The sequence below is a fragment of the Amphiprion ocellaris genome, chromosome 8 (assembly GCF_022539595.1).
Source record: "Amphiprion ocellaris isolate individual 3 ecotype Okinawa chromosome 8, ASM2253959v1, whole genome shotgun sequence".
Classification (NCBI taxonomy): domain Eukaryota; kingdom Metazoa; phylum Chordata; class Actinopteri; family Pomacentridae; genus Amphiprion; species Amphiprion ocellaris.
The window spans coordinates 15,170,751-15,185,810 of NC_072773.1; the positions used below are offsets into that span (position 1 = coordinate 15,170,751).

Sequence of the window (15,060 nt, forward strand, 5' to 3'; positions counted from 1 at the left end):
AAGAAAGACAGAGTGCTGTGGAAGCAGAGGGCAAAAATACATGTTTGTTTAGACAGCATCCAGATGTGCTACGTGTGTTCTGAGTGTACAGCGCGGCCAGAAGATGTGACAGAAAGAATGAATCAAGCACATTATTAATAACATGCCAGATATGAGAATTATCAGCCATGTGAAAACATAGAAGGATGCACTTTGCTTCTTTGGGTTCCTTCCCTAAGAAGGTTTGTTTTATCTAATTATTTGAAGGCAAATACAACTTCCTTGAAGACCAAATTTGGGCCCGTAGTGATCATTGCACGCAACCATCTTTGTCTGTACACTCCTCCTAAACATACACTCACTCACGGACCACTGTCTTGGCCTAGTTTTCCATGAATATGGCAGCTTGGGGGCAGATGCGTTTCTCCCCAGAGTGAGTAACAGAGCTTTTAATGGACAGAGAATGAAGGCTTCAATAGTTAAGGCAACATCTGGCCCCGAAGGAAACAGAACCGCTGAATAAAGAACACAGTGGAATGCTGTCACAGACTTAAAGCAGGAACGTTACGCTTTTATCATGTTGATGTTTCATAGTATTGAAGAACATGAGAAAGAAAATAATTAGTTTCACTAGAATTTAAGAGAATTTACTGAATCTATCTATCTATCTATCTATCTATCTATCTATCTATCTATCTATCTATCTATCTATCTATCTATCTATCTATCTATCTATCTATCTATCTATCTATCTATCTATCTATCTATCTATCTATCTATCTATCTATCTATCTATCATCTATCTGTCTACTGATTTAGGCGATCCTCTTCCTTTTCCTCTACCATCACCAGCTGGTAAATGCTTTCACTTATGCACTACCAGTCAAAAGTTTGGACACACCTTCTCAGGACAAACAAAACAAACAAAGCAAAACAAAACAAAAAAACACACAGAAACTGCTTGGAGTTCAGAAGGTTAATTACAAAACTGATCATGATAGACATTCCAACCTCGTAACAGAAAATCCAAAGACAAAGTGAGGATGTTTAGCTGCTACTGCCGACTGAAAATCAACGAGAGAGTCATGTCTTAATCAGTATGGTTGCATGCATATAATGGTTTCCCACCAAAATCACAGCATCACTTAATCATCAAATCCAAATCGGCATTCCTTCCGTGGGTTAAAACACAGGCTAGTGCTCTCCCATTTTATTTTGATTACTTGTGTGGCTGCCTGCTTATTTCTTCTACTTTTTTGTCCTGACAGTAATTTTTTGTTTGCATGTTTGTTTTCTTGGGGAACCCAGGGACCTCAGTCTGTAGCCCATAGATGCTGTTATCTTGGTTGAATGAGTAAGTCCTCTTAAGTAACAAAAAATTCACTATATAGTGTCAATCCATGTTTTTGTCTCTTGTGTGTGACCCCTCAAATCAAGTCTTCCTGCAGCTCCTGTATTCTGCCCAGTAGTCTGTAGAAGTCTGCTTGTTCTGGTTGTTTGTGTTTTGTATGTAGCCAAAGAATTTACTCCTGAAAGACAGAAAGAAAAAAGGAAAAAAATCTATTTTCAGATGTCAAACAGGCCGTTATTGTAAAGATTAGTCTAGTTTAAGTATCACTGCAGTCAACAAAGGCTTTTGCAAATGAGTAGGAACATAACAGGATCCGGATTTCCCGTTTGACTCCTCAAACATCTCCTCACACCGGCCTCCCTGAGTCAACACGCTCTTCAAACAGAGCTCCGCGTTCCGTGTCATGGAAAACGTCAGGGCTTGGTCCAAACGTGAGGGAAGATATGTTGGTCTAATTTCAAATTCAAGGTGAACGGAGGCGGCGGACGCGCGCACTGATGCAAATTTCACCCCCACTGCTGCTGCTGCTGCTGCTGCGCCCGTGAACGCGCTCCATCGCTGTCATCAGTACAACATCAGCATCTTCCGGGGGGCGCGCAGGGGAACGGGAGGAGGACGGAGGAAGAGAGAGAGAGAGAGAGAGAGAGAGAGAGAGAGAGAGAGAGAGAGAGAGAGAGAGAGAGAGAGAGAGAGAGACAGACAGAGAGAGAGAGAGAGAGAGAGAGAGAGAGAGAGAGAGAGAGAGAGAGAGAGAGAGAGAGAGAGACAGACAGACAGAGAGAGAGAGAGAGAGAGAGAGAGAGAGAGAGAGAGAGAGAGAGAGAGAGAGAGAGAGAGAGAGAGAGAGAGAGAGAGAGGAGACATACTGGATAAAGGCTACGACAAAAACCATGATGATAATGGAGTCGAGGCGGTGGAGGATGTCGGATTTACAAGAAAGGACTGTTGAAATTTGACAGAGGGCTCGTGTTGAAAGCTGGTCTTTATTTTTTTTATTTTTTTTATTTTTTTTCATTTTGTTGCGTTTTGGTTTCCACATGCTGGGTGGACATTAAAGGAGAGGAATAGGGGAGCACCCCACGGATGCCTCGGAAGGTAAAAACGGGGTCCACCGCTGGCGCTACAGGCAACAAGACGCATCAGATCTCACGGATGGTAATAAAGGACATCCTGAAGGGAGCTCTGGACTGATGGATGAGGATGAAAAACAGCTTTAACCCCCTCCATCCGACGACTGTGAAATAAAGAGGAAAAAAATCCTGTTTTGATGGATTTTTGTTAATCATTTATGGTGTAGCCTGAAGGAAACGAGCCTTAGACAGCAATGTTGAATCACTGGTGTTGGTAAATTATTCATTAGAGGTATAGGTCGGCTATGATTTTGTATTGCTTCAATGTAGCATCCCCCCCATTCATTTTGACAATGTTTAGTCTTGTGAGATCATACACATATTTGCAGGTTTTATTGTGTGGTTCTGTAGGCCCATTTAGTAGTCTTTAACAGCCACAGAAGAAACAGCCAAAGCAGGGGAGATTTTAACGCAAGAAATACTTCATACCGAGAAAAAAAAATATCTGGATACTGAGGTGTGTTGAGCTGTGAGGGATTTGTTTTTATTTTATATTTATTTTTTTTTTTTTACAAATTCACTTTTTTTTTCTTCTAAAGAAGAACAAGACGGGGGTGTAATAAGATACATATATATATAAAAACATGTTGCCTTCCCAAGAAGCCTCCAAGATCTACCATGACAATTATATGCGCAACTCCCGGGCCATCGGGGTGCTGTGGGCCATCTTCACCATCTGCTTCGCCATCGTCAACGTGGTGGTGTTCATCCAGCCCTACTGGATCGGCGACAGCGTCAACACGCCGCAGGCTGGCTACTTCGGCCTCTTCCACTACTGCGTGGGCACCGGGCCGTCGCCCAGCCGGGAGCTCACCTGCGTGGGCAGCTTCTCCGACTTCAGCTCCATCCCGTCCGGAGCCTTCAAGGCGGCCTCGGTGTTCGTGCTGCTGTCCATGGTGCTGATCCTCAGCTGTATCGCCTGCATGGCGCTCTTCTTCTTCTGCAACACCTCCACCGTTTACAAGACCTGCGCCTGGATGCAGCTGCTGTGCGGTAGGAAGCCTCCACGTTTTCTTTTCTCATGTGGGTCTATAAGCTCAGGACAGGATGTGTATTTTAAGTCACACAGGGAGGCAATGGAAGGAGGTAAAACCCACCTAAATCTCAATTAACAATTCTGTTTTATGGACACCTTCTGAGTGTTGGTGCTGTAAAATCACATTTTTAGTGAGGTGGTTCCCTTATTTAATACATTTACACCAAAATCTGTTGCTCTCTAAGGTACTGTGAGAAAATAGAAACAAGCTAACCCTCTGAGAAATGTGAAAAGATGCTCTTCTTGTGCAAATAAGACATTTGTGAGCTACCACTGGCTCGAGAGCCACATCTCAGGAATATCCTGTGACTGGGTAGAAATCAGGTGAAAGGTGTGTGTGCAGCAGTTTCATTGTCTTTTAGTGCACTGAAATCAATACGCTGTAGTCTTAAGGGTATATAGGCCCTGTCATGTTACTGCTAATTAGGAGTGTTGTACAGATTTTCCATTCCTGCAACAACAGCACCGAGATAGTAGGAATACATTTGAGTGATTACTGGAGGCAGCAAGAGAGCCGGAGCTCCCCCACACCCCCGTTACCATTGATATTCTGAGAATATACCACTGCATCTCTAAAGAAAGCAGTAGCAGCAGCAGCAGCAGCAGGATCATTGCTTTATACTGATGAAATGCAAATGTCATTCATCCATCCATCCATCCATCCATAGGATGCGATGCAGGATGGTGGGATGTGTTCGCAGCGATAGAAGATTCCTGTCACTACTGGTTCATATGGGCCTCTCGCTATTTTGAGGAATGATTTCAGGTTGATTGGATTACTGTTTTCATGGAGGAGAATGTTTTGTCGGCCGCTCGTGTGGGTAGATTACAGTTTGTAGAGGTGATTGGGGACAAATGGAGGTTTTCTAAACACGTGTAGGACATAATGAGTTGTGCTGCCTTCATGGAATATGAAAGGAGAAAAGTGGGATCTATAAATGGGGGCTTTGATGGTTTAGTCTAGATTCATGCAGATGCCAGAGATGATGTTGTGCTGGAAATAGGGGATTTTGTGAGCATTTAGGATGTCACTGTAAGTGATAATGAGTATGGCACCAATTGCTAAAAGTACACATCCAGGCATTATGCTCTCCGGGTTGGGGAAAATTATAATTTTTGAAAATTATCACATTGAATAAATGATATATAGACATTGCCATCAAATTACACACAATGCAGGTTCCCATTCAGAGTCCAGTTGTGACATTTTACAGTAAAAGTGTCCAGTTTACATGACTGATGAGGAAGAAATTCATAAAGACACTCATTTTCACTGCTGGTACTGCAACAAAACGTAAGATTGTAAGAGTGTAAGAAAAAGACTAGTATATTTGTGTAGATGAGACATCGTTAGATGCCAAGTAAGCAAGACTTAACCTGTGAGTAGCACCATGTAGTGTATCTCACAAGGTGCAAAAAAGCCCCCATGATCCCTTTCATACGCACATCACCAGCGAGCCTCCTGTGTATATCCAACTTCTTTATAAGCTGATCAATGTGATAAATAGGCCAGGCAGAATAGCGTGGGAGTCAGTTTTCTGTACAGAAACAGTCAGCATACTGAATGAGATGGAGGGAGAGACACACAGAGAGAGAGAGAGAGAGAGAGAGATCAGCACTTTTTTTCCCTTCTGTATTGTTCTTTTCCTCATCTGCCCACTCCGTCCTCTGTTCTGCCGAGTGTGTTGAAAGGGTTTGCTGCTCTACAATCAGCATGAATCAGACAGAAAAGCAGAGGTACAGATTTTGCTCTCTTTACCTGAATCTTCATGACTTAACAGGAATTGAACCCGGGTCTTCCTACACACCATTAATCAAGCAAAAACAATGGCAAGAAGTGCTGGTGGGAGGAGTGTCCAGATGTTCTACTGAAGTGCATAATGCTGTGTAAAAATAAATAAATAAAAAGAAGAAGAAGAAGAAGGGGAACTGTCCTGTATTAGGCTATTTTTATGCACTTGAAAACACATCCCTAACTTCAATCGACAATAGTTACACAACTGTAAAACAATGGGCTCTATGCATAAGAGAATTTTTAGATAGTTTCCCCATCCCTATCACCAGACTAGAGTAAGAAAAGTTGACATTATTATTTCCACCTAATTAAAGCTGTAAATGAGAGAGATAATAACAGGCGTCTAACAATGAGTCAGTGACACTGATGTCATTGAACCTGTTCTACAAAATCAAACTGCAACTCTGATGCAACGGAAATGAGGAACAACAATGTTACATCCGTTTCTAACAGGCGGCCTTTTCAGTAAATGTGCCACAGCCTGGTCCTGGCACTGTGGCTTCCGGTTTGGAAAGGGTTAAGATTCTACTTTTGGCATAACTTTGCTGATATTTTTCTTATTGTCAACAAAGGCTGATTTAGCTAAATTCCTCTGTGCCACAGAGTTTCATTTTTTCTTATAAGCAGCACGTTCACCCTTTTAACGCTTTAACTTTCCACAGACTGGAAAGGAAGCGTTGGTATTCAATCAGAAATTTAGAAATAAACCTTTGGAAAGGCAGACAATAATTTGTATCTGGTGTTTCATGGAATTTGGTGACTGGAAATTATTATTTAAAATGTACAAGCATTAAAAGTAAAAGTCCATTCACATAGTAAAGATTGTTATTATTAGCTCTATAAACAGTTCAGTAGTTTAGTGACTCATTCTTTCCAAAGGATCACCACAAAGGTGATCTATGTCTATAATTTCTATTAATCTAAGAGGTAAATGGATCCACTCTGTCGTGCAACTACTAGCAACATCAAATGTAATGAGGCCCTGTCTGTTGTCAGTAAAAGCCACAATCAGTGTCCTGTATTTTCCTTAAAAATGATTTCACACTGTAAAAATTAACTGTCTAACCTAGACTTATAATCTTATATCCAGCCAAAAAGTCTTTTTGATCTTGTTTTGAGAATAGTTTACTATGGAAGATTATTAATCTTGTTGTTCTTGATTGATTTATAATCTTTATGTATCTGTATAAGTGTTTGGGTTTACAGGTGCCCAGATAGCTCAACTGGATGAGCAAGAGACCAATGAACGCAGTGACCTGTGTTCAATTCTAGCTCATGACCCTTTGCTGCATGTCTTGCTAGAAATAAGAAATTAAAACAAGATTTTGCTCTTAAACATCTTCCATTCTTTTATATGGGACTTTGACTTCTACACAGTGTAAGAAAATCTTTAAAAATAGAAATGTAACAGCATATCATCGTGATTTTTTGGCTTTCCACATGTGTTCAGTCAATGCTGAGTGTAATAAAGTATCTGTCATTTTTAATACCAAACTAAAAATACACCAGTGTTGCTTTAAATTGGTCAGAGTTTATGAAACTTCAGAAGGTTTTACTGTCCTTCCAGTGGACACACGTGATGTGTGGTGGAGGTAAGTTGTCTAATAGGCTTGGCAGACAGCCTAATGCTGTTCACCACCTTGGAGATGGTCGTTTAATCATCCACTCTGCCCTGCTGGGTGAGCAGCGGGTCTCCTGGCATGGCACAGTGACAGAGTGTATCATAGCAAATACAGTAAGGGCCGGTCTGAACCGTCGGGGGCCCAGATTTAGGCCAAATGGACCAAAAGTGTCAATTAGGGAGCAGTTTGTGCCTCGATCACAGTAGTGGGCTAGTGTGTGCTACAGGAACAGGAAGGTAAAACAGATGTGTTTACCCAGTGCTAATTCTGTCATTATCTACTCACCGCCATGTCGGTTGAAACTATAGAAAAGTTTGAACGTCCACACAGGGCAGCAGTTTTCTTGGCGTAGCTTGATGTCAGATTCTAGATGAGTAGTTCCTCTAACTGGGGAGACTTAGTGGTTTAGTAAAGGTTAAATAAAAGATGAGAGGAGAAACTGGAACCTGGGCCAAAACACTGGGATGCAGGACACTTGGCAGTGCAGATTTACACAGTGCGTTTTGGCATCTATAAGCTGAAAATAAGCCAGTGTTGGCCTCTATGTGTGCTGAAGTGACCAAATGTGAATAAGGTTAATGCACTTGAAAAGGACTTTAAGATGGCGCTCATAACTCTTGGCAATACAGACTGACTATTTGCACCCATAGGCCTAAACGAAGGTTCATCCTGACCTGCTGATAGCAGAACTACTGGCAAAGCTGCAGTACATCAAGAAAGGAAACCAGAGCCAAGAAATAGTCTGCAAAAGGAACCAGCAAAAATACCTCAAGATTTTACATGCATGCTGCACTGCTGTTAGAAACCAAAGATGAACTGATTTCAAAACCCTGCAGTAATAAATCAGGGGTCTGCATTGTGAAGTTAGGTTACTATGTGGTAATTGCCTGTCCAGTTATTTTTGGGCTCCATTCACTGGGTAAGTTCAACCTGTCAGGATAGAATGTTATTGTGGACATTCTCTGTAATAATTCTTTCGAGGGAAATGTTTTTATACACAACCATGCGTTCCCTTTTGGACTAAAATGGGACATCTAAGAAAAGATCAATAGTTTACCAGCAAAATAATGAACGACAATCATTGCTACATATAGATGCTTTTTAGCTTAACAATGCAGTCACTGGAAATATGAAGTACATTCAGTTTTACAGTTCATTAAAAAAAAAGTTTCATATTGTTAAGGGCCCTAGTATGCTTTAACACAAGATGGATGAACGGTGTCTAAGAACTCCTTCCTCTGCATCTTTCTGCCGTTGGTGTTTGGATGTCCCTTTGCTACTCAGCTGCACCTCAACTGCAGTTTGAAAGAAATGTATTTTCTGCTGCCAAGGTAACAGTGTGACGCAGAAGGAAGCGTTTCCACTGTGTGGTGATGTTCCACACACCTCTTTCACTGGTTTCACCCACTGTTTGGTTAGGTTTAGGAAAAATGTGCTTTAGGTTTAAATTGACTCTTTCTCAACATTTTTTGAAGCCTCGCCTCCATTTTCTGATTTAATAGGGTGACAACTCCGCCCCAGTCAATATATGATTGGGTGGCTGAAAAAGACCAATTAGGAAAAAAATCCAACAAATGGCAGATTATAAACTTTGATGTGTTGTATTGAAAATAAACATAATGTGGAAGAAAATTAGTTTCCCTGAAAGCATAATTGAAAATGCAGTGTAGTTTTAGAAAAACAGTGCTCCTAGACATGAAGGCAGCACTATACAAGCTTTGCAGGACACTCTGAAAAAGTGCTTCATACTTTAACTGTTAATTTATGGTTGTTTTAAATACCTTAAATTACTTATTTGTTCAAATGACATACAAGCCAAGTTATTTTTTAGCACGATTGTCTCCATAACCTCCCAAATTATGAATGCTAATGCCTGGTTGGACATGTGATTCTATCATTTTCCTCATTTAATAATCCTTTTTTGCACAGAAATGTGCTTTATTTTGGAGACAGAAACAGTCTTAAATGTGTCTTATAGTAACAGAAATAGTATAGTAAACTACTGGAACTACTGAAAATGCCACTAGTAATAAAGTATGTGCAAAATTTCCCAGTTGCAGCTAACTCTTTTTCACATGGATATGCCCAAATCTGGAACAAAAATACAAGCGATGGGATGCAATTAAAAAAATTCATCTAATTAATTGGAGGCTTTTTGGATTATTATTAATTAATCATGATTAATCACATTTTGTCAAATAGCAATATATGACACTATAAGCAAAGTTTTTCAATTCAAATTAATTTTGGTTGACAACTGAATTGATAAATAGACATATACATGAACTTAAACGACAAAAATATTTCATTTATATTTATCTGCATTTTTCATCTGTCTACTACATTCACAGATTACTGCAAACTTAACGTGCAATTATAGCTATTATATTCAACATTTTAGGACTTTTTGTAAACTCAGGCATTCTGAAGGTCTTGAAAAGTGGTCTATTGTGGGCTGGCTACACCATTTTCCGGTACCAGGCCTGTCGTAGCTAACAATAGCTCTGGTGTAGCAGCAACATGTTTCGCATTGAGGTGATACCGTCAGCTTTAAGTGCTGCCGTGGCAAGAAAACTCTCTGCACACAACCACATTTTTATCCAAGCTGCCATCGGAAAGTTTTTTCAAAAGAAAACTCTCCGCCCAACAAACCAAGCAATGCAGTCTCATCTTCCTTCACTGTTCACCAAACTTTCTTGTGCGTTGACATCACTCAGTGCATTTTGTGCATCTTCTTCACGACTGGCAAATAGACTTTAGGTTCATTACCGCCACCTACCGGGGTGGAGTGTGCATCAGTGTTATCGGTGTGCCAAAAATTAGGGAACTGAGAAAGGTGCGATTAAATGCATTATTTTTTTAATTTTTTTTTTAAATGTGTTATTACTCCGCCAAGCAACACGGTGGAGTTATGTGACGATTGCCATACATTTGTCAGTCTGTGAATCTTTTTGTGTTTGTCTATTTGTGTGCAACATTACTCAAAAACAGACCACCAGAATTGGATAAAACTTTCAGGGAAGGTCAGAAATGACACAAGGACCAAGTGATTAGATTTTGGCAGTGATGCGGCTTATAGTCTGGATCCACGGATTTGTTAAGATAAGATAAGTCCTTTATTTCTCCCCACGCCAGGGGAAATTTACATTGTTACAGCAGCTTATGTAGCAATAGACATAGTAATAGGAATAAAATAATAATAGAACAGTAGTAATAATATTTACAATATATACAGGGGTGAGAGATGAGGATGAAATAGTATAGTATTGACACACTGTAAGACAATGACAGTATAAAGTGGCTTAAAAAAATAAAGTTTAAAAGTGCAAAGATGTAGCAGTGCAATAATGTCTGTGCACATTTTATGGTTTGGGGTGGTAATGATATAGTCCAGTTTATGTTAACATCAGCCAGTGATGCTGATGTTGTAAAGTCTTATAGCAGATGGGATGAAGGACCTGCGATAGCGTTCTTTCTTGCAGGGTGGATGTCTCAGTCTGCTGCTGAAGGAGCTGCTTAAAGACCCCACAGTGTCATGCAGTGGGTGAGAGGGATTGTCCATGATGGATGTGAGCTTTGCCAACATCCTCCTCTCACCCACCTCCTCTATTGTTAAAGATTTCTGTCATTGTGAGATATAGCGGCTCAACGTCACTGTAACTATGACAACAAGTGAACACGACGTCAGCTGCCTGCTGATGATCGGACTTATCGAGACCTATCTGTCCTAAATGATACAAGGAACAACTGATTAAATTGTGGGTATCAATTCCCACTGCCCGCTACATATTTAGGTCATGCAATTCGGTATCCGTACATAACATACACATGCATAACACACACCCTGTGCGCCACGCAAGGTAATTTTTTTTATTAAAGATTTCATCCATCGGAAATGATACAAAGGCTGAGTAGTCTTGGCGGAGTACTGCAATTTCTGAGTGCTTTCTTGTCTTTTTTGTAACTAATTAATCGAAATTAACGCATAAAAGTCCCATTCCTAAAAAATACAGAACACTGGTTAACCAGATTCATGATGCAGGTCATCAGGATCTCCAGTGTCCTTTGAAAACAATATGACCCAAAAAAGTCCTGCTTAGATGAAAGCAACATTAGAGCAGGAGGTGGGAAACATAACTTCCCATGTGCTATCTGGTGACTTAACTTTGGTCTGGTTGGGGCTCTAAACTTTGCACAAGATGGGATTTAAATTACAGAAGTGTTGGCTTAAAAACAGTAGGTAATTATGGTGGTAATCATTAGAGGACATGCTGTGAAAACATTACTCATATGTGCGCTCCAGATGGGATTGAAATCACTGACCTGGACAGCTAATATTAATATCACCCCACCTCCCCTGTAGAGGTAAAACCAGTTTGAATGGGGCTTTGGCTCAATTTGCTGTGTGATACGGGCCCCGTGAACAACTGAGCAGGGATAAAGTAGCAATAACCCCAAAATGATTGACCGTTTAGAAGGTAGTAGAAGAAGTAGGTTTAGAAGTGGTTAAGTGAAATTTGTTATCAGGAAAATTCAAGACAATAATGAGGTCAACAGGGTGAAGTAGGCTACAAACCAAAAACGGCTGAATGTGGGTTAGGTTAGGGCCAAGAGTGAATCAACAGCTGTCTGGCTAATAGGTGACTTTCCCCCAGTTGTGTCGCACCTGAATGGGGAAGTGAATAATGGGGTCATTTTACTCTAAGAATCGAGACTAAGCAGAGTTTTCACTTACATAAAAGGAACGAGAGGGGGGCTGGGTTTCTCAAAAGGACCTTAGGTCTGTGAAGAGTTTCGCTGATCGCACCTTTGCTTCGATTTAGATTAATTTAGTGGGAAATGCTCCTGGGAAAACTGCTTCAGCTTTCATTTTAATACACCTTATTTGAACAAAGATGAATTTGTGGAAAAAGCTCTGAGGTACTTTCACTTTTTTCATTCCAACAGAGTTCACAAGGTCTCTTACCCCATCGTCTTCTACTCCATCTCTTCCATCGTTCATCAGTTCTAATTATTTTCCTCCATCCCTCCAGCAGAAATGAGGTACTACAGGAAAGCTCAGTGGCGCTCTAACATTGCAGCTCGATGACTCCCTTCTCCCTGCTCTCCTCCATCAGCTCATGCCTCCATCCCTCCTTCACGTCTGACCCTGTCTGTTGCAATATTAAACAGAACTAAGCAGGACATGGGCCGTGGCACAGGGGAGGAGCTGTCCTGGGAGAAACGACCTGTCAGTGACTGTGTGCTCTTTGTGTGTGTGTCAGAGAGAGAGAGAGTGAGAGAGTGTGTGTGTGTGTGTGTGTGTGTGTGTGTGTGTGTGTGTGTGTGCGCGTGTGTGTGTGTGTGTGTGTGTGTGTGTGTGTGTGTGTGTGTGTGTGTGTGTGAGACACCGAGATAGAAAGACGGTGGATAAGGTGTGAGAGTTGGAGGATTAGAATGTGAATGAAAAGCAATCCAAAAGATGAACTGAGATAGTGTGTATGTGTGTGTTTGGGGATTACATAGGACTTTTTGGTGGTGAAGATAACATACTGTTGTATGTATTTTGGTTTGCTTCTGGAAGAGAGTAAAACACAACAAAACAATGTGGAATGAGCAACATGTGGAATTAGTCAAACAGATCGACTTATGGCAAAACGTAGAGCTTCTCTGAGGCAGAGTTTGGGAAATTTAGAATTACCAATTAACCTCAGCATGTTTTTAGACTGTGGGAGGAAGCCGCAGTACCCGGAGAAAACCCACAAATGCACAGGGAGAACATGCAAACTCCATTCAGGAAGATCCCAGGAAGGCGGTGACGCAAACTGGGATCTCCTAGCTGCAAGGTGAAAGTGCAAACCCCCAAGCCACTGTGCCGCCCACACTGAAGTCATGTTTTATATATACGTAATCCAATTCAAGGTGCATTTAAATAGAAAAAAACAGAGACTGTACCTATAAGAATTAAAAAACAAAACCACATGTGATTTAAATTTGGTTGTCATCAAACTGATGTAGCCTCCTTGTGCAGCACCACACTGCTCCCAGAGCTCCTGCAACACTCGGGTCTCTAAGTAAATCTATTATGTTAGGTGACCCTTCAAATTAAATTAAATTAATTAATTTATTTATTTATTTATTTTTGTGAGGCAGGAAGAAAGAGGAAACAGTCACAGCATGCCAAATCTAGCAAAGGGGTGACTGTTGAGCAGCCATTGTGGTGATGTGGCCGAATAAAATACGTGTATAATCACAGCGCTATGAGCTCGTGCTTAGAGCAGCTGGATCACTCACATGCCTTCATGCCACAGTTCAGGTCATTTGCACCCAGTGTTCCACCTCAGGATGTTGCACCACTCTTCCTTGACCATGTGACTCTGGGGGACTAATTCCTGAGGTGCAACCATGTGAATGTTGAAGAAAATGAACAAGCTCTTGTGTGTGTTTCTGACTTTCTCTGATTTTGGAAACTGCAGGCTCTTCCACTGTGAAAAGTGTTGTTTCTTCTCTTAGTAGTAGTTGCAGACCCGTCTCTTACGACCAGTGACGATCCTCAACATGAAGTTTGGCTCGTTTGACTGCTGACTGACAGAGAATGTTATGTTTGTTCAGTGTCATTCAGTGTCCTGACTCACAACAGTTACTGCTCGCACATGTTGGATGTGCGTGACTGTGACGTGCTTTGTACATGTGAACCAGGAACAGTCTGTGACTCACACCACATATTCGTTTAGCCTTTAGTCTTGTTAGTTTAAAGTGACTTTTCATGCCCAGGCTCAGAGTTTAGTATGCAGTTTGGTTAGCTGTTACAAACTGATTCTAATGTTCATTTATTGGGATAAACCTACAGCAACCTAGGGCTTCTCTACATTCAAGGTACTTCTTGAAACTCTAGAATAATTACAGAAAGGTTAGAGCATAACTTATGAGGGATTACTTGCATTGCATTGAATATTCTTACAATCTTTGACTTCAAACAGTTGTTTCTATAAGTCTTGTGAAAGGGATAAAATTAGGAATGCTTCAGGATCTAAGTGCTGATTAGTCACTTTCAAATGGTTCCCCTCTTACCTTTGAATCAAGGATTCTAGTAGAAAACTGTAGCTTACCTAAGAACTGACTCCTGCTAAAGATAGTATGTCAGTGAACCAATATTTAATGATTCATTCCTACATGAGTACATCTGCATAATGACTCTCCTAAACATTTGTGATTGACACTAAATCACCTGCTAAATGCCACATCTCAGTGTCCTGTCATGTTAGTTACTATTTTGATGTTCCCTTGAGTAAAGTGATGCATCATACTGAGTCGCTACTAGGAGTGCATCATTAGTTCATGATTACATACCATTACTCACCATTTCTTTGTGCCCTCAAGTAGAGCATCCTCCTGCTGACAAGTGACTGCTGTGTTTTAACTTGGGATCTGCACTCCCGTATAGCCAAGGACAGTACAATCTGACTAAAGAGCAATAGTCAAATTTGTTGCATACTTAATGTTCACATTCATTCACGCACATTTATGTGCCATACTTGGTTCTGTTTGCTTATATTCATATAGGCAAACAGAACTGTATGAATATAAGCAAACAGAACCAGATGACCCAGAGCAGATCTGTCGACAAAAATTTTGCAAAAGCAATGTTATTTAAATCTGCTTATTTCTCATGTTACACTTGCATACATGGATGTTAAGGTTTGAACTCTAAGGGAGTCTAATACAAGACATAGGCATGTCCATCCATCTATTATCTATACACTGCTTAATTCTCATTAGAGTCGTGGTCAGTTAACCTCAGCATGTATTTGGACTGTGGGAGGAAGCCAGGATACCCAGAGAAAACCCACACATGCACAGAGAGAACATGCAAACTCCATGCAGAAAGATCCAAGGCCCAGACCAGGATGCGAACCAGGGATCTTCTAGCTGCAAGGCAACAGTGTTAACCACCGGTACACTCAGCAGGACATGTGAATGTGTACAACAAAAATTTTTTGTTTAGTTTTTTGTATTTCTTCTGATGGTTTAGCAATGCCCGGCAGGTATTTAGTTGTTTGATTTATATCAGAAATGGCAATACTCAAAAACACCCTTTATCACTTGGATGTCATTTTCATCAGTTCATCATTATCATCAGATTATGAAGCAGAGATAACAGTTGACTC

At 40.8% G+C, this 15,060-nt stretch overlaps 1 protein-coding gene across 1 annotated transcript in view; it reads left to right on the forward strand.

Annotated features, from left to right (window-relative positions):
* The first annotated feature begins 2,179 nt into the window (after positions 1 to 2,179).
* LOC111581132 (LHFPL tetraspan subfamily member 4 protein-like) overlaps positions 2,180 to 15,060 on the forward strand; it is a 40,067-nt gene continuing 27,186 nt past the window's right edge. The window contains exon 1 of the mRNA XM_023289155.3: positions 2,180 to 3,453. Within this exon, the coding sequence (XP_023144923.1) occupies positions 3,045 to 3,453 (409 nt within the window). The 5' untranslated portion in view covers positions 2,180 to 3,044. The remainder of the gene's footprint in view (positions 3,454 to 15,060) is intronic.